Source organism: Amblyomma americanum, chromosome 2, assembly GCF_052857255.1.
Source record: "Amblyomma americanum isolate KBUSLIRL-KWMA chromosome 2, ASM5285725v1, whole genome shotgun sequence".
NCBI classification, from domain to species: domain Eukaryota; kingdom Metazoa; phylum Arthropoda; class Arachnida; order Ixodida; family Ixodidae; genus Amblyomma; species Amblyomma americanum.
In genome coordinates, this window is record NC_135498.1 from 66,828,478 (window position 1) to 66,852,586 (window position 24,109).

At 45.4% G+C, this 24,109-nt stretch overlaps 2 protein-coding genes across 2 annotated transcripts in view; one reads left to right on the forward strand and one right to left on the reverse strand.

Moving 5' to 3' along the window:
* Positions 1 to 1,540: 1,540 nt before the first annotated feature.
* Mdh2 (malate dehydrogenase 2) lies at positions 1,541 to 9,938 on the forward strand. Its single transcript, XM_077654528.1, has 7 exons — positions 1,541 to 1,755; positions 3,383 to 3,577; positions 4,359 to 4,652; positions 5,987 to 6,163; positions 7,770 to 7,820; positions 8,003 to 8,104; positions 9,709 to 9,938. The coding sequence occupies exons 1-7, from the start codon at positions 1,678 to 1,680 to the stop codon at positions 9,832 to 9,834; spliced, it is 1,023 nt and encodes a 340-aa protein (XP_077510654.1). The 5' UTR covers positions 1,541 to 1,677; the 3' UTR covers positions 9,835 to 9,938.
* A 2,375-nt stretch (positions 9,939 to 12,313) lies between these two features.
* nmo (serine/threonine-protein kinase nemo) overlaps positions 12,314 to 24,109 on the reverse strand; it is an 87,583-nt gene continuing 75,787 nt past the window's right edge. Inside the window, exon 10 of the mRNA XM_077654529.1 lies at positions 12,314 to 22,717. Coding sequence (XP_077510655.1) covers positions 22,663 to 22,717 — 55 coding nt within the window. The 3' untranslated portion in view covers positions 12,314 to 22,662. The remainder of the gene's footprint in view (positions 22,718 to 24,109) is intronic.

The window sequence follows — 24,109 nt, forward strand, 5'->3', positions numbered from 1 at the left end:
TTTCTAATATTTTTGTGGAGCACTGCAAGTGCTCTTTAGATAGGAATCATCAGTACTTCATTATCGTCTAAATGTATGTCAAGCGCAGTTTGTATGCTTGCTGGATTAAATATCGTTTGAAAATATTTACTTATCTCTGCCGTTATTTTCATTCCCTCAATGATTTTCTTTCAGTTTGATTACCTTAACAGTGTCTTTCTCACGTCCATAAAACCACGAAGTGTGATATTTAATTAGCCTGTTCCACATTTGTTCATGAGTGTACAGGGCATTCAAGGAATAAAAAAAAACTCCCAGACTTCAGCATTCATCTGGTTGAATTCATGGCAAGGCAAGTCCATGTGCTGGTCAGCCTTGGTTAACATTCTTGTTGACCAGCTGATGTACGCATAAGTTTTACTGCTTCAGTATAAATCTCAAGGACTACTGCTGTTGCATGCATTCACGTGTATAGATTCAGTCAGCTGTGCAGATAATAAAGATGAATTGCGCAGGAATCCTTGGCAGATATTAAATGTTTAAAGGGACCATGAAACGATATCCATTGAGGTTAGGAAAGCGCACCAACGATAGGTATTCCATCACTGTATCGCAAATTTAGTAGCTTCATCGCCTTCGAAGATATCGGCGATTAAAAATGGTGCTGCTCCTCTCCTTCCTCAACTCTTCCACGACGCGACAGAAAAAAAGTCAGGATTGCGCCCCGTCTCACCTAGAGGGCGTTAGCTCACCACGTCCCGCACACGTCACTTGCGCATGCCCAATGAGAAAGCTCGCCCAGATTACCCGCTTAACGTCAGTGGGGCGACACGTCGCCCTGATAGGTTGCGAGCAGGAATTGTTTTTAAATTATTTGTAAATTGTAGGGTCTATGCAGAGGTTTAAAATTTGACATGAATATTCGCAAAGGCCACTTCTTCAGATCAGTTTCATTAGAGTGACCATCAAATCATCTCTGGGTCCCGTTAACCGACAGATTACACACCGCGGCCAAGCGGAATGCGTGTAAGTAATGTTCTTTTTTAGTTTAAATATATCGTGCGCGAATATAAGTATCCATGGAAATTACTCTAAATATTTCCTGCGCTCATATCTATTGTACATGAGAGCGCTAATCTGATGAACACGAGGTTTTTTTGCAGCCGGGAGCAGATATGCTGACCACATGTGCATTGAGGGAAGTTAAATTAACGAATTTCAGATAGGATAAATAAATTATTTTTGGTCGCATGAATCAAAGCCAACCGGTGACTTTCTGCAAGAAGCAGGGAATTAAGGCAGAAGCAACACAAGTTGTAACGTGTCGGATGGCATTTTTTGCGCGTTGCATGCGCTCGAAAACAGCGGCGAGAACAGACGACACAATAATTTGCAATCTTAAAGCGCAGAAACAAAAATAAACAATAAATTTAATTGCCAGTTGAGCTTTTAAACGCCAGATTTGTAGCCAAACAACATGTTGTTGAAAACAGTTTACATAAGTTTTACTGAGCCGTCATGCAGCGCCACTATTTACAGTAGGTAAAGGCGAAAGGTGCTAAAGGTGAAGTGAGAAATATCGGACAAGCCTTTGCGTGCTGTCTCGTCTCACCTCAGGTTGTGACGCCGGTGGGTAGCTGCGGAACACGATCTGCGAGCTACAACTGTCGTGATCGACTAGTCCTCTGAAGCATCACAATGTTCTCCCGAGTGCCAAGGAATCTCCTCAATACCGTCTGCGTCTCGGTGCAGAGGAACTTCTCCGTCACGTCAACGGTAAGTGCCGACACCGGGCTCGCATTCCCGAGTGACCTTGGTGGGCTGGGAGCTAGTTGCCGATACGACCCGTTTCATGCTCGCTTCGACGGCCTCTGCAAAGCCAACCTATGATCTTTTACCCATTATGATGTCCCCGTCCAAGTTTTTCCCCACCGCTGTTTAAAAGTGACCGTGGACACAGGCGGCGCCGGCTGGTGCCACCGACCTGAAAGGTCACTCTCGTTTCGGCTCTCTAAATCGGTCTGTCGGCTCAGGTGGTCGCACCTTGAAGTTTTCGAAGCAGTAGCATGTGCGACAGAAGTATAACAGATCAGCAAAAATCTCAATACTCGGCCACGCCCACCCCAAACGTTACCGGCAAATGTTTCACGTTTCCGCTTCCACATATGTAATAGATGCTTGTGATGAGTTTGGTGTTCTGACGCCCTCTTAAACCTTCGTTGTTTGACCGCCTTTGTATATCTCCGGTGTAACTTAACATTTAACTTCCCATTTAAAAAATCCAAAAATTTTCAATAATTCTTTACTGCATCTTCTTCCTGCGTTTTATATTTCCCTCTTAATAGCTTTGAAAAGGAGGAAGCGGACGACCAGGCCACCTTTTTTGTTGAGGCAATGTCTTACCAGCAATTTGAAACACCATTCCATGAACGAAACTAATTTTTTTAGTTCATTTGGAGTAAAAACATTTAGAAACAATCTCGGAGTTCTTAGGCTCAATCTTGGTCCTTCATTCGCATCATCTGGGAGAAAGCTCCAAAAAATGCCTCTTCTGTACCAGAGGAACTAGGAGTGTTAACAGTAGATGCTCTCATAACATTCAACGGCAGCAACATAGCAAGAACCAAAATTCTAGAAGCCTAACCTGAAGCCAAACACTCACCGCCAAAGGTGGCCTTAAATCTCATTCTCGTGAGAAAAGAGTAAAAAAATTGATGTTTTAATTGCATGACATGGTTTTAGTCCAGTTGAAAGAGGGTAAAGCAACGATAAAAATGATGTAAACAGGTAGCCGCTGTGTTTATTGGTTGTTGAGAGAAGTGTACCAACACATGTCCTAGAATACATGGGAAGGATAGGGCTTACCCTGTCCCTTGCAAAAATTGGTCGCCCTCGCCAAGAAGTTTTGGTACCTTTCTCCGCGGGAGCACAGAAAACGTAGCCCGCTCCGTTCTAAGGCCTCCTTGTGCACTCGTGAAAAGGCAGACGCCAAATCTTGGCTGTTTTGTTCATGACGTTGTGTAAATGCACTCAAGAGAATTGTTCTCATAAGCTAGGTACGAAAACGGTAACTGAATACGGAACAAATAAAGGCCGCTTTTATTGACATTGTGGGGCTTTGGTACCTCTGTTTCAATTCTTGGTTGATACATTTTTTGTGCCTTTCTCGCAGATGTGTTAGCGCTGATGTAGCAGTGCGGGGCTTTTATCACAATGTCACCCTCCCTATGGAGGGGCTGACGTTTGAATTACAGCAGTGCTTTTTAGGAGAATTGAAGTCTCAGGCCTGTGCACCGAAATGTGCATCCAGCCAGTCCTTGTTTTCACATGTGTAGCCAGGATGTTATGCCAGCTGGCCAAATCTGTGGTCTGTACCTCGGCGACCCCTGCTGCCCCCTTGCAGAACAATGTCAAGGTGGCTGTTCTGGGTGCCAGCGGTGGCATCGGGCAGCCCCTGTCCCTGCTCCTCAAGCAGCACCCCGGCATCACATACCTGTCACTGTACGACATTGCACACACACCTGGTGTTGCTGCCGACCTGAGCCACATCAACACGCGAGCCCAGGTCAAGGGCTTCACGGGAAACGACCAGCTTGCCGTGAGTACTGGACGTCATTGCATAGCTGTTGACAACAGGAAAATAACAATGCTTGCCTCTCTCTCATAGTTCATTCTTGTGGTAATGCCAGCTGTTCATGCAGTGTGGCATTACGGATTCACCGAGGTTGATACGGAAGGATGTTAAAAAGCAGTGGCACCCAAAGCTCAGTCAAAAAGCAGCACCCAAATCTCGGCAACTACGTGTGCTGCAGCATCAGACTTCTGTGTTTAGCCTGCCAGGTATGAGTAATGCAAAATGACTAAGTCATTCATTTTGAACATGAGGCTGAGCTGGCTCAACATAATCATTCTAACAGGTCCTTGAGGAACCAACCAGCACATAAGAGCAGTGTGTGTTAGGTGCGCAATGTGCATACCATGTGCATACCTGCATTCAGTGCAGTACACGTTAGAATGTGACGATAGTATGCAATGCCACATACTCCTGTAAGTTGTGTTGTTATGAATTGTTTGCACCTGTGACACACGTACTGCTGTCCACTGCTATAGCACTTGAGTGCTTGCACATCATATGTTTGAAACTAACAGCTGAAAAATTACATTGCTACTTTCACAAATGACCTTGTAGACTGGAAGCTTCTGGCATGCAAGCCTCATATATGTCCTTGGACAAGAACCAAGTTCTCTCTGGAAGACTTTGGGAGCCTCATACCGAGTACTGCTGCGAGATGCAAGAGCCCTAATATTAGCAGTTGTGTAAAGCAGCGGCTAACAAGGCAATCGGCTGCTGTTTACAATTGTTTCCTTGTGCTTTCTAGGAGGCCCTCAAAGGTATGGAGATTGTGGTGATCCCAGCAGGAGTACCCCGTAAGCCCGGCATGACTCGTGATGACCTCTTCAACACGAATGCCTCCATTGTGCGGGACTTGACCGATGCCTGCGCCCAGCAGTGCCCCAAGGCCATGGTCTGCATTATCTCAAACCCAGTCAACTCAACTGTGCCCATCGCATCTGAAGTATTCAAGAAGCGTGGCGTCTACGACCCCAACCGCATCTTTGGTGTCACAACCTTGGACATCGTTCGCGCCAATGCTTTTGTGGCGCAGGCAAAGGTAAGCAGCCCCTGCAGCCTTGAAGCACCATGCGTTCTGAATTTTGTCTTGTAGTCATATAAGCTGATACTGTAGTAGAGTTGTGTATATCGGCATTCCGGGCCACTATTTTAACAGCTGTTTTAGCTCAGGTATGTCAAAATAAATATAATTTTTTAGGTGCTAATGACTATGGACTTCAAGATGATTTGGTCCATAATGTGTCCTGGTGCATATTATTCCAATTTTGTGTTTTTCAGCTTTCATCTAGTGCAAGGATCTCACACACTGGCCCTAATGACTTCAGCCGTTGCCCTGAAACTGCCTTACCAGTAACGTCATGGCGTCTTTTTTACTCGTATTGGACACCATTACTGCTGTTTCCAATTAAATACTGGCCAGCCGCTCATCGTTTCTTGCAAGTCAAAGGTTTAACATTATAGAAGGTTTTTGTTGTAAGCAGCACTCAATGGGCTTGACGAGATAGTCTCCTTTTTAGCAACTCCATACCAGCCCTAACAATTGAAAGTACCTGTGCACTCACTGGTCAGGTGCATTGTGTTGCTCATAATGGCCAGAAGAATTGGTGGGCGCAACAGTCCCATTGGCAGATGTTAGACGCTTGCACATGCCGTTCTCTGTGCCAAAAGACTGGGTGGCTATAGGGGAAGCAGGCTTGTCTTGAGTGGCGGAGAGGGAGTTCTTCCGTTTTTAAGATGACAGGGAAGGGGGAAGGCCTCCATGGCATTGTCCTGAGCAGGGTGAGAGAGACTGCAGGGGCAGCGTGCATGCTCTCCCCCCAATCATTCTGGTAGCGTACTTCTGGTAATTGTCTGTTGACGAAACGTGACTGCTATCAGACAATACGACAGGTGTATTCCCACAACATACTTGGTGTGAAAATTGAGGGATTGTGGTCCCCTATCTTCGCGTTATCCCGTGCTGTGAGTCATCATTTGACCTTAACCACTTCCGTGGTGGCAGGAAAGTGACAGAGGTGGCATGAAGGATACGTGATCCTTCCCCGTTTCCACTTACCCTCTGCTCCCGTTTAATTGTCAGCCTGTGGGACACAGAAGTTCATCAATGCGGCCTGCATGGCTGTTGAGTTTGAGACCCCTGATCCAGTACTTTTTCGGTCTGGCTTAGCATCTGGGCAAAGAAGAAAAAAACAGTGCATTTTGCGCTCGGTGGCAAGCTGTTATGCATAGAACGTAAATAATGGATATCTTTTCATTGTGGTGCTCAGAGTTTCACTGAACAATGATAGTGGTGCTAGGTGTTGAAACCTTTGTGTCACTGGCCTTTTGCAAAGTAAAGGTGAGTTCATCCTCTTCTTGCTTTGTATCCTCCAGGGCCTTGACCCAGCCAGCGTGAGTGTCCCGGTGGTGGGTGGCCACTCTGGTGTCACCATCGTGCCACTGCTGTCCCAAGCCACACCCTCGGTGAGCTTCCCTCAGCCTGAGCTGGAGGCGCTCACCAAGCGCATCCAGGAGGCCGGCACCGAGGTGGTCCAGGCCAAGGCTGGTGCTGTGAGTAGTGGCTCTGGCTTTACCGCCACATTTTTTCTTCCATGCATTTTTGCTTGCTTCTCATTCTAAGTGATCACCTAATAAAAACATAGGGTCACTGACCAAGTCAAAATTTAAAAAAAAACGTATTGACGTTTCGGAAGCCCTACGGCTTCCTTGTTCACAATTGTGAACAAGGAAGCCGTAGGGCTTCCGAAACGTCAATACGTTTCTTTAAAAATTTTGACTTGGTCAGTGACCCTATGTTTTTATTATGCCTCTACCTGACCAGACGACATTTCGTCAAACTCTTGACTACATAAGTGATCACCTTGACCAACCTTAGCAAGCAATTTCACATCGGAAAACCATGCCGAATGCCATTGTTTCAATGGGAAAAGTCAAAGAAATGCTGCATGGTTAAAATAGGGCCACCCGCACCAACTCCCCCTCCAAAAGCGACAGATAAAATCCACCCCTGCTTTCATCCTCACTTTTTGCTTTGTGCAGGGGTGGGCAAGTGTTCAGTGCTTCAGATGAGCTCTAGTGTGAAAAGTTGAGCAAGTTGGTGGGCACTTGTACTGGCTACAGCACAGAGGAGACGAGACAGCATTCCTGTCCTCTCCTCTTCTGTTGTCGCATCTTTTCACTGGTACATGAGCACGCAAAGTTTCGGTTTTGGTTTTGAAAGTGGCGTTTGAAGAACTCGTATGGGCACATGCAAGTGTTTGTAGTAGCAGTGAAAATATTGTCGTCACAGACAGATGCAGCATAGGCATAGCCATGACTCACTATTACTGGGTTGTTGATGCTGCGAGTCTGCATGTTGCGCTCCCCTGGACCCGTTTTTTTGTTAACAGTTTGCAAGGCAAGTAATGTGACGATCAAACCACACACTGAAAAGGTGGCGTCGCAAATAGGAATTGCGTCAGAATATGCCTCAGACGTCTGTTCTAAAGGGTTCACATATAGACAACTCTAAAGTCTCTCCAACGCTTTCAGTGGTACTTTTTATGCTACCTCATACAGTAGAAGACATTCATACACGTATAATGTGACCGCTTGTGATAGATAAAACAGCGCTGAAACAAGAAATGTTGCTTTTGTGTGAACTGAAAGCTTGTTTTGGTCTTTGTTGTAGTTTTCTGTTCTGGAGAGCTAGAGGCAGTCCTTCATTCCTCTCATGCTGTCTTCAATGGAGTTCCCATTTTGTCTTCAGCATAGATGTCATATGCCAATGCAAGGGACGGTAGGCAGTAAGGAGTGCAGGTTCTGTTTCAGGTTGCAGGTTGTGTGACCACAGGGCTCAAGTATGGTGCGAATGCTTCTTGTGGCATGGTGATACAGTGGTTCTACTCCTTTTCGTATTTTGTTTCCCACTCATTCATTTAATGTATCTGTTATCACTTCCATTAAAAGGTTTTATTGTTGCTTAGAACACACTAGTACTAGTATGTCTGGGCCCCATAGTGTGCAAAGATGACAATCTACTAGCACCAGTGAGAGCACAAGGAGTGTCAGGCAATTATGCAAGGCTTTTGGAGCCCCTGACAACTATCGGTATCAAAGATCCTTGGAATGGATTTGTAAAAGAATATTCTGATCTTTTTTTTTCTGTTTGTTACAGGGTTCAGCTACACTGTCCATGGCATTCGCTGGAGCCAGATTCGTTTTCTCAGTAAGTGTGCTTACTTGGAGTCTTTTCTCTTTACTGTACTTTGTCTTTCTGCAAATAATTTTCCTGTATGCTTGTGTGCAATGTAGACACTTTCTTGCATCGAGTGCGTGTGGAATGGTTTGTGTATAGGAAATTGCGATGAATCTCAGCACGCGTTGCATCTTTTTTTTCCGTGTCCTCAGCTTATTTCTGCCATTCAAGGAAAGGAAGGTGTAGTGGAATGTGCGTTTATCAAGTCTTCGGAGACTGAAGCCACATACTTCTCGACCCCTCTTCTCCTCGGCGTAAGTATGCTTTCTCAGCCTTGCACTCTTCCCTAACTTGGGTTCACCGTTAGCTGGGCACAAGAATACTAAAGCAAACACACAGGTAGGAGGCCATTTCTGGCAGCTAGGATTCACTTTGGTCTTAGCAAATACTTTCATGATAAGAAGCTGTATAGCATGAACAAAGTGCAGCACTGTGCAGTGCTTCGCAGTGCATGCATGAACATCTTTTATTTTGCCTTGTTCCAGCATTTGTGCACTGTGTTCAAAGCATAGAAAGAGCTTGTGGAGTAATGGCTTTTCTGTTCATAACGTATATTAGTTCAATGCACACTTCAACCACTTGAATCGGCCCAGCGGTGTGAGTCTCCTAGATATGAAAAACAAGCTTTGTGACTACACAAGCATCTGTCAAAGTTTTGCAATACCCCTGCATGTCTTGAAGAGGCAAATGGCTCCACACATGCAGGGCCTCACGTGCAAGCATTGAGCAGCATAGACGAATGACTACAAATGAGCACTAGGTGCATGAATGCTGAAAAGTGAAGATGTGGGCAGCTGAAATCTCCAGGCGCCTGTACAGCAAAAACATGAACACTTTATGGAGGAAAAAAAGACTAGAAAGCTGATGAGAGGCTACACAGGCAACAGCAAGCAAAAGGAAGTTGCCACGAACATCAAAAAGAAAGTGGGTGTGCACAAGCGAATGAACGAGCGAGGTGAACAAATGGATGGTGCAAACACTGGGAGAAAATGCAGGTACCACTAAAATGCTGGATGAACCTGAGCAGCTGCAGTTGCACCATTTGCAGTCGAACCTCATTGTAGTGAACATGGAAAATCGTAAGCCAGAGCAAAAGCTGTCGCCCATTTTTACCACCTCCATGACAGCCGGCGTGAGCGCAATACGATTACTGCAAGGCTGCAACCATCCACACTAGTGGGCCAGGCGGCGGTGGAACATGTAGGCTCTCTAGCCCACATTGCTTCTTCTGCAACCCTGTGGACAGGTTCGAGAGGCATGAACACGTGCTGCCTTGCCCATAGTGCCAACCGTCTGGCTACATTGTAGCCTGTCTAGTTGCCATGCCACTGCATCTTCCATGGCTCTGTTTTGCTAGATGTATGTATGCACGAACCATGGCATGTGAACGCTTTCCACACCACCACCATACACTTGTACAGTACAGCGAAGTGTGCCGGACACTGCTTGGTGCTCGGGGTTTTGATATGTTTTATGGCCAACTGCATTCGATATATATACAGTAAAAATTTCATGTGTTAAAAATATTTAGGCAGCTTTCGGTGTTACCAATAATTCATTTATATCAGTGCTGGTTCTGTCAATGTTCAACTGTAATGGCCTTTCCATGTATGGTGCATTAGATTGAGGCTAATAAGCACAGACTGGCTTCAGTAGTCTGGCCCTTGGAACTACATGCTAGAAGTGTTAATACTAGCCATGGCCATTGAGTGTTCTTACATGTCAGTTCTGCTTACTAAATGTGTAACATTTTTATAGCTGCGCATAATGTCAGCAATGCAGCCCTTCTTTTGTTGCAAGATTTCAGAATGATTCAAGTAGCGTACACAGACTGCTCATCTATCATTACTTGTTCCAGAAAAATGGCGTGGCAAAGAACCTTGGCCTGGGCAAGCTGTCACCGTATGAATCTGAGCTTGTGAAGATTGCACTGCCCGAGCTGAAGAAGAACATCCAGAAGGGGGAGGAGTTTGTGAAGAAGTAAGCGCCAGCTGACCCTGTTATTCAAGCAACTATCATTGGACGTGTGTGTAGGTGCTCATCAGCCAAGACATTGCAGCCAAATAAAGAACCCATTTGATGTGTGCAGACTGTTTGCTCCTGCACCTACAGTCGATCCTTGTTAACTGCTACACTCTGTACAGAAAAGCAACGCTAATGAAGAGCTCAGAATTTAGGCTACCTGGGTTCGTTTTTGAAGTGCACGGAAATCTGTACCTAAATGTTTCGCAAGACCTTCAGCCAGTGTCAGATTTTCACTTCAAAATGTCATTACTTCGTGGAATGATAGTGTTGCTACAAATTAAGTTGCATTGCATGAACTACTGGTGAGGTGGTGGTTCCCGTTAACCCATTTTGACCACAATTTAGGGAGGATGCAGGTTTGAAATGCCAAAAAATTAGCAAAAATTTCCATCTGCTTGCATGCCTTTTGTTATGCAAGCCCAAAGTTTCATTGCTGAAATTTACAGTGAAGTATTCTAAAATAAATCATTTAGTGAACCGTGGCGGCCTTGAATTTCGGGGGAACACTAAAAAATGGAGTTTTTCTCCATTGTGGTTATCTGCGTAGATACCTTCTGGAGCAGATTTCGACTTTTCTATTTTGACTCACTTTCTGTTTGACCCCAGGACCAGAGTCAGTCAAAACATTTTCCTTTTCAAATTAATTCCAAATTTTCTACTCCAGATGTGTCAACGGACACCACAATTTGTGCCGTGAAAAAAAAATCTAAATGTCCTTACCTGTAGTACACTAGTACAAACGCAATGAAACTTGAACCACACTTCTGCCAATTTCTTAGCTCTGCAGCCTTTTCACAAGATTCAGTGGAATAAAATATATTCGAAAAATCTTAATACACTGAAATTTTTGGGACTTTAAACCCACATAAACCAAACTGAAATTTTGCACGAGTAGCCGCAAAATTTCTAATATGCTCAGAAAAGCCCATGCAAATACATCAAGAAACTGGCAGAATTTTTGCAAATAGCCACGTCCCCCATTAGTGGATTACAAACTTCAGCCTGCGATTTCCATTTTTACAGAACTGCACTTGGATAAATATGCGTTAACAAAATGCAGCAATGTCCCGCAAGTTTTTCAGCACACGCACATGGTGAAGTCAATTCTTTGCCAGACAAGAGCTGCAAAAATAGTTTCTTGCTGTATTTGCATGGACTTTTTTCAGCATTTTATGGCTACTCGTGTGAAACTTCAGTATATATAATCATTTTTCAAATAATTTTATTCCCTTGAATCTTGTGAAAAGGCTGCAGAGCTAGGAAATTAGACTGCATGAAACGCAACCAGTACTGTTAAAAAAAAAAAAAAAGATACCAGCGTCGCTCGCAACGTGCTCAGTAACGTAATAAAGGCCCACCGGCAGGAAACATTTTCCATTCATCCGTAGTCCGATGCAACGCCACCCATGTTTCGAGGTAAATCTTCTTGGGACTTCATTTGAGACTCCCTCAGCAACACAGTAGTTAGTGTGTTTGCACAGAAGAGAACTGTGGTAGTGGTCTTGATGGTTAGTCTACCGGTCTAGAGTAGCTACATATGTCAATAATTCCCTTGAGACATCAGTATTCATATTAGTGAGAGCAGCTTTAGTCAGTCCACCAATGGAAAGGGCTGAAGTAGGCAGCTTCTTGCCACTGCGGCGAAGCCACCACTGTAGTTAGCTGCCGTACAGTTTCCATGGGAAGGATGAAAGATTAGTTGCATTTCTTATTGCTCGTGCACCAAAACAATGTCGTGTTACCTAAGAGTGCCTACTATGGTAGAACATATGGAGCCACAGATTTTCGTTGCATTACATTATGTGCAGCTTCAAAGAATAATTTAAAAATTATTTTGAGTAACTTTCAAGCTGACCAAAGTGCAATGTTGAAAGCAAACAAAATGACATCAATGTTGAGTATTATTTTCAATAGAATCTTTCATAACTGTGGCATGTGATGATGATGATGATACTGGCTATCCCTTTGTATCGCGAGATCAACGGTACTAAAAGCCGGATCAAGCTTCAGAGTGTCAATGTTGCCCACACAGTTCTCCTGAATTGTTTCCAGAGCTTTATCGGCCTTCATTATGGAGCCAAAAAGTTGCAGAGACATCAAAAGGCAAAATTCTGCAGTTTACAATTCAGCTTCCATCAGTTACTAGATTTGAACCCTCAAAATGAGTCGCATAAATTGGCTAAGCTGCTGCCAAGCTATAGAATTCTATTCTTTTCCCTTGCAGCCTTCCCAATAGTGAAAAGCACACACAAGTTTGGCTGTAATCCTTTGAATGTAGGTGAAAATTTGGCAGCAAGCTATTCTGTGGAGTCCCCCCCACCACTGTCCGACCAGATGTTTGTTCACATTCCAATGCACACCACAGGCAGCCTCGTGGCACGATTTCAGTGTTCAGTGGGTGTCGTGGTGAAGCTCGGAATAAAGACGCAGACAATTCGTAAACAAACCAAAACAAAACTCTATTCATAGTTTCCACCAATGAGCACTGTGAATCTGTATTTAAGAACATTCACAACGGAGGACAAAAAGAAGAAAAAAAATCACGACAGGACAAGTACGCACACACACGCACACACCATGTTTTTAAAAAGACCTACAAGAGACTCGTGAGGAAGATGGAAATTTTCTTCCCTGGAAGGCACAACACCAAACTCCACCCAATTCAGAAAGTGCTGACTAATACACATCTGGAGAGCATTCCACCTAAGCAGTGCGCAAACAGTAGTAATTGTAGTAGTAGTAGTTGTGGATGTGGTGATGAACAGCAGTTAGTAGTCGTGTACAAAAATGCACCCACAAGGGAAAAAAAAACACCAAAGAGCACGCACACACAAGCTACAGGGCGAAATACAAAGGCTCTGCTGTTGACAAGCAATACCCAACAGTCCACACGCTGCTTGTGCGAAGGTTGTATATGCAAGCGCCATGCTTTTCCACTAAAGATCTCGGGCGAATATTGAACAAATGTTGCTTTAGTTGACAAATACAGCATCCTTACTTTTTCTGCCAGTTAAATATTGATGTCCTATTTTGACTTCATGTGAACACATCGCAACAGACTTGCTTAAGCCTTGACTAAGTGCAAGAGCACCACCGTTAGAATCATACCATATACTAGTCGTTATAGGAAGCGCACAGGCCACTGCATGCAATTTAGGTAGCTCCAGCAGCACTAATGGCACTCAGAAGCTTTACAGTCAGTCATTCTCCGCAACCATCTTGATACCCAGATTGCTCCAAACCCTCACCACCACCTAAAAAACCCGAGAAAACTCTTCACGCAGGCAGTGTGGCCTGTACGCTTCAACAAGCAATGCATGCAAGAACTTAACCTGCACTCGACAGCATGATAGTAGCTGGAACGCAGTGTGGTTCCCAGTCGAGTGGACAGTCAACCCTGCAACGAACTGGCGGCTGCATATGGCTAATTCTATGCCCACTGCAGCTTCACCCAACCTCTCCCATGAGAAAACTACATGTAGGATCAAAGCATGCCTAGCCAAGAGCAGCATCAATTTTTAATATCTGCCCCTTTCGTGGCAATAATTTGCCTCTTTCCACCCCGGAGGACTTCTACACTGACAAATGCATGGCAAGCTTATTTAAGAGATGTTAAACCAGAGGCAAGTAGGGAATGAAGACAGCTCCAACCTGTTTAGCACTACAGAGCAAGCAGGCGGGCCAGTTCAAAAGCATGCACAGTAAACAATGCCGCTGCTACTACATAGTACCACACTTTGTCACAGCCTCAACTTTGAATGTTTCTTGCACCATTTCACAGCTGCAAGCCCACTAGAATAGTACAATGTGAAAAACACGTCTCCACTGACTACATTTTGTCACACAGATTCTTATCTACACAAGGGGAAGAAAGGCTTGCTGAACAGAGCAGTACGGTGAAGCATAATAACATCACGTTGCCACTCGATGTGGCAGGCTCACTTACAGACCTTGAGAGAGAGCGTGTGGCAAACAGCAAAGTGGACCTGCTTTCATCACATTACAATACGACAGATGGGAAATATGTGAACAGTGGTTAAAATAGCAGTTGAAATAGCAGTACAGCTGTGGCATGAAGAGTAGAAGGTACAGAGTTTTATGCAAAAGAAAAAAAAAATGCCTATTGCCTCAATGCAAGTTAATCCATTGAAATGGGGTGGAGGGGGGCTGAGGGCAAGATGGTGTCCAATGGGAAATTCTAAAGCAAAGCTATTGATGAACACCTTTGAATGTCACAAGCTCTAAGGGGTAACTAAAAAAGAAGGCCAAGATTGTCGTACCCCAGGACAAGACTGCACCACTAAACCTGCGTGCTTTAAACACTCTCGGCAGTGGAGGTTCGCCTAAACACAGGAGACACACACATCTCCTTAAGTGCAGTAGACAAAAATTCGTCGTGAACAGTGCATTGTACCCGCACCAACAGACACTCGCAACTAAAACCACGATGGCACGACTAGCCACATGTTTCACGCAATGCAGAACACTGATGTGCTTCGTCAGCAGTACGGAAGGTGTCTACAGCTTCCTGTGCTTTTTATCAGCTGGAATATGCACACTGTGCATGATGCGAAGAGTGAAAAACCAGAACCTGTGTACTAGTACAGTTTTTTTTTTCTTGCATTTGTTCCTAGCTGCTTTCTAAGATCACCCTCAACGCATGGGACAACTCCGCCAATAGTAATAATAATAATTTAAAAAATAATACATGTGACGCCACTTCTCCATCTCTGTCCTGATACGGTAAAGCATTGTTAATTCAGGTTTCAAGGAACTGGGGAAAATGTCCGAATTATCCGAAGGTTCGAATTAACAAACTGCCTCCATAAACTGCCGGGAACAGTTTGCATCATAGTAAATTTACCGTATTTACACGATTGTAAGAAGACTCGAAGGTAAGTCGACCCCCCAAATCACATTTCCGGAAAAAAAAAAAAAAACTTCCGAGGTTGCTTAAGCTTGGCCTTAAACAACCAGCAGCCGCCGTTTATCTCCAGCCGCTATCAGCTGCCGTGCGCGGGCGTGCCCGTGGGCGCATTACAAAACGAAAATAGAGAGTTTTAGTTTCACGTACGTAGAGGGTTCACGTACGCAAACGTGAAAAGTCTACATAGTCTGCACGCAGGTCGTTTGAAACCCTTATAGTTACGCGTACGCGACGCACGCTGCGCGTTACACCTAGCGCCATCTACTAGAAACACAGACACTGGTTGCAGCCTAAATCATCCAAGACAAGTCTGTAAGCCAAGCCATTCATAGCGAGGCCGTTGCTATGATGACGACCAGCGCTACTTTCTGTATGAAAAACAAAAGCTATTTGTCGCTTGAAACCTTATGCGAGGGTAAGAATGGGCAAATCGAAGGAGAGTACAACAGTTTAGAACACGATATCGCCTCGAGGGATTAGCTACGAAGCTGTTATCGCTGTGAAGCAGCGGACAGGGCGCCGCCATGTTTGTCAACGCTACGTACGCAAGCAAAGCAAAGACCGCAACGTAAAAATCCGAATCTCACGTACGTACGTGAGACTACCCTTTGCGTTCTGCGCATGCGCACTGGTCACCCGTAAGAGCTCTACGTATGTGAAGCCTCTACGTACGTGAAACTAAAACTCTAATGTATTAGTCACTGGACTACTCGTCCACACTTGCGCCATCGTCCTTACTAGCGCTGCCGTCGTGATCGCTGCTGCGGCTCCACAGCACCTCGTTCTAACGTCGTCCAGCGAAATCCCCCACTTCGCAAACAGCCACATCACGACATCGCATGGAACAGCTGAAAATTTTCCTCGCTGCAGCTGCCACACCTGTATCTGCCTGTATCACCCGTTGTGATCGAACATTGAACTTGCGGCCCGGCGCGCGGCTGTTCGTTTCTTCGTTGTAAAAAAATGGTAGCCATCTTGAATGTAGCCGTGAACGAGCGCCGGTCGCTTGCCGGACCTGGAGCACAAATGATGACTGACTAAGCACTACATTAAAAACTTGTGAAACGCGGCCGGCAGTAGTCAAATGAGTCAGAGCCAGAAAGAAACTACGCGTGAATGACGGTGGCTCTTCCGTCGGCTACCAACACTCCCTGGCACTGCTGCCGTTCCGAATGGGGGTGCCGCCTCGATTGGAGCAGCGGCCTTCCATCAACTATCAACACTCCTTTGAGTGCCGAGCGCGCATTTGAAAGTAAAAAGAAAATTTATTGGACGCTTGAGCTCCCCGTATAATGTGATTGCATTATCGGGCCGCCGCCACCGCTTGTCAGGAACCGCAGTCAGCAGCCACGTGTGGGGCGCCAGTTTGCTGCTCATCAATGGCCGCCATAGGCCGCCGCGCGGGGAGGGTATGCCAGTTCTGCGCATTGACATAGCAGCTGCTCAAGGCCAGCACCAAGAGCGATGCGACGAAGCCGCGCAGCAAAAATGCAAGCACGCTGCAGCATGCCCGATATCTCGTTTGTCTCTCCTTTACTTATAGTGCGATGTTTTCGTTTTGATTGTAAGTCGACCCCCCAATTCGAATTTTCAAATTTAAAAAAATAGGTAGACTTACAATCATGTAAATACGGTATTTGGTGAAAGCCTGGGTACTTTTCTGATTTTGCTTTCACAAGCACCCACTGTCAAGAATGCCAACGCAGAACTGCTCCAAAATGTCAAAGGCTCCCCTGGCTCTTTCATGGAGCAACACTAACAGTCGAGCTTCCTGACATGTGGCAGTGTCATATGTGGGAAGGCTCTACCTCACATGATGCGATAAGCGCGCAGTTTCGGAGAACAGAGAGATGCCTTCAACAAAATGAGAACAATGATCCAGTAAGTGTCCGAAACGGTGCAAAATGTACTCAGATGGCCATAGCCTGGGGCAAAGCTCGGAACCAAAGCTATGCGGTCACACAATTTTTCGGTGACGGCCCTTTAAACATAGTCACTCCTGCCATTCCATGCATGTCAGAGATGTGCGGGCACCTCTCCGATGCGATGTTAGACTTGACGCAGGACATGCACGCTCTGCTGTTCATACCACATGACCTCTGGTCGGGATCGCGTCCGAATTTACTGGTGTGAGCCCAGGTGTGTCCGAATTAACGAGCGTGTGGTGCCACCGACTGACTGGGGTGTTGGCACTGTTCTGGCATCCCGAATTAACAGAGGGTCGAATTACCGTAAAAACCGGAATATAGGTCGAACTTTTCTTCAAAAAACCATGGTGAAAAGTCGACCCCCGTCTTATATACCGGTGATTGGCGGAAAAAATACGGAAGTCTTGCAACAATGGGTGGCTGAAGTCAACAGCCTCCATCACCATCGCCATCAGCAGCAGTGCCGCCATTTTGCGTTTCAGTAGATGCAAAGCGGAAGCTAACGGAAATTTACTGTCGCCTTCAAGAAAAACACGATTGAGTACGAGGAAGCTCACGGGAACCTGGCGGCACAGCGCGAATTTGGAGTATCTGAAAAGAACATTCAGTACTGGCGGAGGCAGAAGCTGCGTATTACAACTCGCAGCAACCAGAAGAAGAAATCATTTCGTGGGCAGACCGTAGTATATCGAGAATAGGAAGGAAACGTTGCGCTGCGAGCAAGATCGCTGCCTGTGACTGCCGAATGCATCCGCGCGTGAAAGCGGCAGAGATCGCGCGTGCCTCTAGACTCACAAGGGCGCAATTCAAAGGCTCGCCATCCTGGTTGCGGCGATTCATGAAGAGGAGGGCTTTTCTCTACGGCGCCGTACTTGCCTGTGCCAGGAACAAACACGCGGGCCGATTGGTGCGCGATATTGTTAAAAAATTTGCCGGGTGTACATACAAGCAGCATTTAAATGAAATTAAATACTGTCACATTTGTGCAACCTCTCGAGTCGCATTTGTTTCAAAGTACGGATGTCTTTCGGTACTTTTCCCATTGAAAAAGATCTTTTTCATTTTTAGAATTGGTTAGTTAGGGGGTCGACCTATATTCCGGTCCGACCTATAGTCCGGTTTTTACGGTAACAAGGTTTCACCGTAGCAGCGAAATGTAGAAATGGGCGTCACTTCATAATGTACATCTGTTGAACACAAAACATGTCGACTCGAGGAACAACTGCGGCCACACCTCGTGAACACTTGCGACAAATCAAGTAGCAAATAGAAGCATAGACAAGGACGCATTTGGGGCATATACAAGTTTAAGCTTTGTTGTTCTCTTTCCTCTCCAACATGGCAGGTAGCTGAATACTACGTTAGTGCACTGTTTTAATTTCAAATACAAAGCTAGCACAATGACGATATTTTCTCAAACAGTTGGTTAGCACCTTAGGCTTTTTTTTTATTAAATGCCACAAAAGCTAGGCTGGTTTCAGCACCATTTACTGGACCCAATTTTGCACCTGCAGAGCTCACAACTGAGTTGGCATTAGAATAAAATACAAGCTTCATTACATAATGCTCCATCCCTACAATCGACAGTCAATCTGCGTTTGTCAAGAATTCTTCGCACTCTTGTCAATCTATGGTGTGATATCTTTTCCATAACATGGTACTAACCCAGCAGCGCTGCCAACAGCCAAGAATTCAGACTAAACCCGATGCTGGCACCAACATTGGAATGCTACTCGGCAAACTATCTTTTACAGCTTGGCTCTCACTAAAACAGTAAAGCCTCACTAATTGATGTCCCAAAAGCAGCATACTGACAGGGCAAACTGACGGCAGAACAAAAGCTCAACAGCATCTTGCTGTCAATTCTTTATACAGGAAAGCCTACCTGGTTGCATGCATACATGAGACAGACAAGAAAAAAAAGCAGAGGTCAGTGGGAGACGTGCAGTCCTTACGACTAGTTTCTCGCATCATGTTAGGAGTTGCTTCAGAAGTCAAGGCTATGGTATGGAGAAAAATTAATAAAAGGTCCCCGAGGCACACAAAAAACACAAATAAGTTATCCTATAGTACATGGCAGGAAATTGACCCACACATCTGTCTGCGCCAAGACAACTAAAAAAATGTGGAGGTCCAGAGATCTGGCTGCAAAATGTTGGCGCTGCCATAAGTGTTAGTGAAATAAACAACAATACCTTGAAAAGCACTTGTTCTTTGGCACGTCAATAGCTAAAAAGTTGTATGTTGTGTTAGTGCCAGAGGAGACAGAAGAAAAAAAGCCACTGACTGACAACAAACAGTGCTTATGAATGGCTACAAACATCAAACTGGACACTGCCACTACAGATGTTTAACGTGTGCGCACCAAAGTGTTTTGTGCATTGCTTCACTTCCACTAGGCTAGTATCAAAACAGTGATTTAAGAAGCCCTTAGTTCAACGCCATCCACTTTTACAGGTATATGTACACGGGTCACATTAAGAATGATCAAGGGCTTTTCCAGTGGATTGTTCACGGAAAGATAGTAATGCTATGGTAAAAAAAAATATTAAAAATAGGGGTGCACAGTTAGAGTAGTGCACATTAAAAGACAATAAGCCACTCTCTCAGCCTACAGAGACACAGCCACTGCAGTGGTCTAATGCTGAACGAAAAACAAACTCCGGCTGACAAAGTACGTGCTGCAAATAACTTGGTAAGGTTTACAGAGCCCAAGACTTCGCGGAAGAATGTCGCACTCTAAGAGTCCGCCGGAGTGGCCGAGAAGTGGTGTTAAAGAACTGAATGAGAAAAAGTGATGGGTGGGAGAGACGAGAGGCAACCCAAAGGGGGAACTGTCCTGCAGTGAACGATAAAGAACGCGACCGTGCCAGTAGTAGTTGTATTAGCAACCTCACTATGTACAATGCTGCATACAATTGGCTTACGAGTGTACAAAAATGTTTCTATGGGAGGGAGACACTTACATACGCTACATGAAATATAATGGCATGAATGTACATGTCTTCAAGCACACCGAGAGACAACCTAGACTTAGTGAACTGGGTGATATAGTGCACACTAAGGGAAAAAAAAACACTATGGGATAATGTCACTACATCAGAAAAGAAGACATGTTTATATATGAAAAAAAAATAATAAAAGCAAAGAAAAGTGCAATATATTGAGATCATACTAAAAGGATTATGTGCCACCACATGAACAACAACAACAAAAGGAGCAGGAGGGTGTTAACAGTGACAACTGCTGCAATCATGTGAACATTAGCACCTACACCTATAATGCAGGGTATTGTGTGAAGTGATACTTCGCGACACTTATGATGGCAAGCAACAAGGACACCCAGAGGGTAAAACTTAAAAACGAAGAGAAGCAGGCATCGATGTGGAGTGCCTGAGAAGCCACGAACTCAAGCTACAGTGACTGCCCGAAGCACCATGTGCAATCAACAACACAGTGAAACAGTTTAATAAAACAGAGGGGGCAAGAAAGAGCATGGGATGTTCAGATAAACTGGAAATAAAGACCAAAATTTAAAAACTTTTTTAACATAAGAATGCGGCGACAAGCATACACTTGGCGACGTGTGCGCACATTTTGTGCAGGCAAATGGCCCAAGCAGTGCGTGGTCTCTCTCTCCCCTTCACAAATTCAATGTACCATTAAAAAAAAACAGACCAAAGAAAATTTTACACACTGATCTTGTTCAAACACCAACCAATTTTTATTTTTTTCTTCCTGAAACCTCAGCACAGCCTTTTTTGCACACACAGTTGTCTTTCTCCTTTCTGTATTTTTTTTTTCTAGCTATCTATGAGGAGTAAAAAATAATGTACAAGTGATGAGTGAGCATGAATGGTAATGATGTATGTACATGCTTTGGTCCGAAGAGATGTGTTTTTCCCACGAACACAGGCCACCCTTTTCACATGCGAAATGCTCAGAGGTGGAGGGAGATGGAGTGAGAGAACCTGACGAAGCGAATGTGCTTGAACTTATGGGAGCACACACAGGCATGGGTTTTCAAGGAAATGGGGGGTAGTGCTAAGAACTAATCATTCTGATGTCTCAAGCCAATAAGACATCACTTCCTATTGTGCCTCGAGTCCAGCACACCATTGATCTCAGCAAAAAAAAAAAAAAAAAGGAACTGCTGCCTCGGCTAAGCAGAGTGAAGTGTTGCGACTATTGTGCAGGCCACCAACATCTTCTGGCCCATAGTTCGGGCTCAGTCATCTCAGAAAGGACAAGAATGTGACCACTTTGTCTTGGCTCCTAATGACCGATAAGTACAACAAGCTTTCCGCAATACTTGGCTGGCAGTCAGCAGTTTCAGCAAGAACTAAGCTCAGGAGCAATCTTTGAACACAAACGAGAGTGTGAACTGCCGTCCCTTGTGCTGTACCAAAGATAAACATTGCTCAGTTAGGCTAGCCCATGCCCGATTGAGAGCCTTCAGTATAAACCGCAATTCATTAAACTTCTGATGTGCAGGCAGTGGCTAAACACACGCAGAATCGGCAGTCACAAGCAATCAAGCACTGCTTAGCCCAAAAATAAAACAAGAAAAAAGAAAACAACTCGACCATCTACAACACAGTGCCAGTGGTCCAGCCGGCAAGCACTCGTCATCACAAACGGTTCGATAGAGTTGGGCCTCACAAGGGGGGATGAAAGCGTGCGAAGAACACACATACGACAGGAGGGAAATGACAGTCGGTTATCACAGTAAGACATTACAACAGCTCTTCTTCCCAGACCATATTTTTTGTTGTTTCTTTAAACCCCTGTGGCAAGTTCTGCATCACACAAATACACAAACGTGGTGTGCAAACACTCATGCACACATGCACATACATGCACACACATGCGTACTAGACCCGTGAATGCCTTACGCACACAGGGGTGTGTGAAAAGGGTGTGCAATTCTCTGTGGGCAGCAGAAGAAAAAGGAAGTCACACTGGAAGAAAAGGGCGCAAGGAAGCAGAGTGCAGAGAGAGTATCGGCATGCTTTACTAGTCTCTAAGAGGTCCTTGATTAGGCCTGAAGCGCCAAGGAAGAAAGTCTGCCAACAGGCTCTGCAGGCAAACAGGACACAAGGGGGCCAGGTGTCGCGTAGAGCCACAAAATTTCATCCCCTAACCACCTGCATGTGTGATGTTTTCCAACCGAGTGAGAGGGCTCGTTGGTCTACTGCTGCTCTTCCAAGAATGCCCTCATCACCTTGAATGTCCCAATGCATTCAATACGCTAAGCAGCCTGAACAAAGACCTCATTAAAGAGCGCAAACAGGATAAGAAAAATCGCCGATCCTGTGCTGGACAAAAAAAAAGGCAAAGGAAAAAGGAAAGTGGTACGATATGGAGAGATACGGGACAGAAGGCCCACAGCAAAAGAGGACTTGCAGAATGCTCCTCCTTCCAGCAAGAGAAAAAAAAGGGGAGGGGGTCTCTTTATCTGCAGTTCTGACAGCGGCTCTCTCCCACATGGTATAATAAGGCGAGCCCCGTTTTGTACCTTTCTCGGAGCTGATCGCATCCTCGGAGCAGCCCCTAGTTTCTTTCTGTCCGGGCACTGGCCACGAGCTGCTACAACTGATCGCCCACCAGACAGTCCCTCGCATCTCAACCCCTAGCCGAAAGGCCTCCCCATCAACACTGACCCCGTGTGCACGAGTCACTGAGTGACCAACACTCTGCTCCCCGTCATCAACAGCAGCAGGCAGCTCGTGCGGATGTCGAGAGCATTGAAGAGGGCGATGTGCTAGCAACGCCATTGGGGCACCCGAGGGAGCAGTGCCGCCATCGAAGGGTGGTGACAGTGGTGACTGCAGTGGTGGATGCGGTGAAGTGGCGCCGGCGGCAGCAGCCCTTGGGCCCCTTGGGCTGCTGGCAACAGGGGTCAGGGGTGGTGCAGGGGAGGGCGCCCGTGTCACTCCCACTGGTGCGGTGAAGGAGGCAGCTCCGAAGGATGCGCCACCGTTGAACTGCAGGCACGACATGACCTTGCTCAGCATTGGCATGACTGCATCTACGCTTATCTGGGTCATGCACATAATGAAGCGTGCCCCCTCTAAAGGCCGGTCTTGACTGTTTGGGAGATGTAGCACAATCTCGCCGCAAGGCTCCTGGACGAAGTCATTCCACAATGGCATGAGTCTACGAGGTAATCAAACGAATTTTATCATGGCCCCGTTTTCAATAAACGGTAGCAGTCTGTCAGCAGGCGGCTCATTGCAGCTAGTCATATCCACTTTATATGCAAAGTGGCTACTTTTTTTTCTTTCCTTCTTTGTGCAGACACTGGTAGGAGCATAAAAGGAGTCATCCTACTAGACTGCATCCAAACATGCACTACCTCTTACTAGTCCAGACTCTCATGGAGACAACTAGGCATTATGGACTCTGCAGAAACCATACGGACATGCACAAAATAAGCTCTACAAACTGCTTTTCTGCAGCACACTGCAGCAAGACACAAACCCTGCTCACTTCACTGATTTTGACACACATCTGCACATCTTGTAGTCTTAGGCCTTGCTCGCAAAGTCACCCTTTCTCCCACATCCCAGCACCCTCAAGGCAGGTTTCCCATCAGTTTCAAGCTGGTTTCTCCTAACAGCAGGCTGCTGGTGACAAGGGTAACTGTAGCAAGTTTTTGCACTGGTATTACGAGGTCTCTGTCCAAGCAGGCACTGAACAAACAATACCTTGAAAAGGCTTCTCCAGAGAATACAGTATGCAACAAACTTTTTTGAATGTGCACAACAATTTCCGCGCTTCGCTCTACTTCTAATTCACTATTCAAGTTCAGCTTACCATGCCCAAAAGGTATTACTCTTAAATGGTCCAATGGCAGAAAACATAACTAACCAGTTCTGGACCAGTGAGCCCAACTATGAATGAGACAGCCAACACTATCAACAGGTGTGGCTGCCAAGTGGCACCACCACTGGTGCCTGATCAAACTCTTCCACCATCCAGCTTTCTTTCTTCTGACAGGTATGAGATGGGAAAAAATGCAGCTACATGAACACTAGTGCTAAGGAATTTCAATATACTTCCTTCACCTCTCACATGCACTGCTAGTGAATGTTGAGATGCTCTTTAATAGCATTACAAGTGGTAAAATGTGGGATAACCTGTCAAATTAGCACAAATGCAGTAAAAGTAACTAACCACACCAGATTAATGGCCAGACAATTTGTGCTGCGATAATCACAAGGTCTGGCCTAACGTGAAAATACAAGCTAACTAACAGCTTCGAAAGCACGAGCTGCATCTTGAAATAGGACATGAATTGTTGCTTCAAGCACGCAAATGTCAACCTTAAAAACAGGCTCAGGCCGAAACTCACTTTTGAAATGGTATTTTTAAAA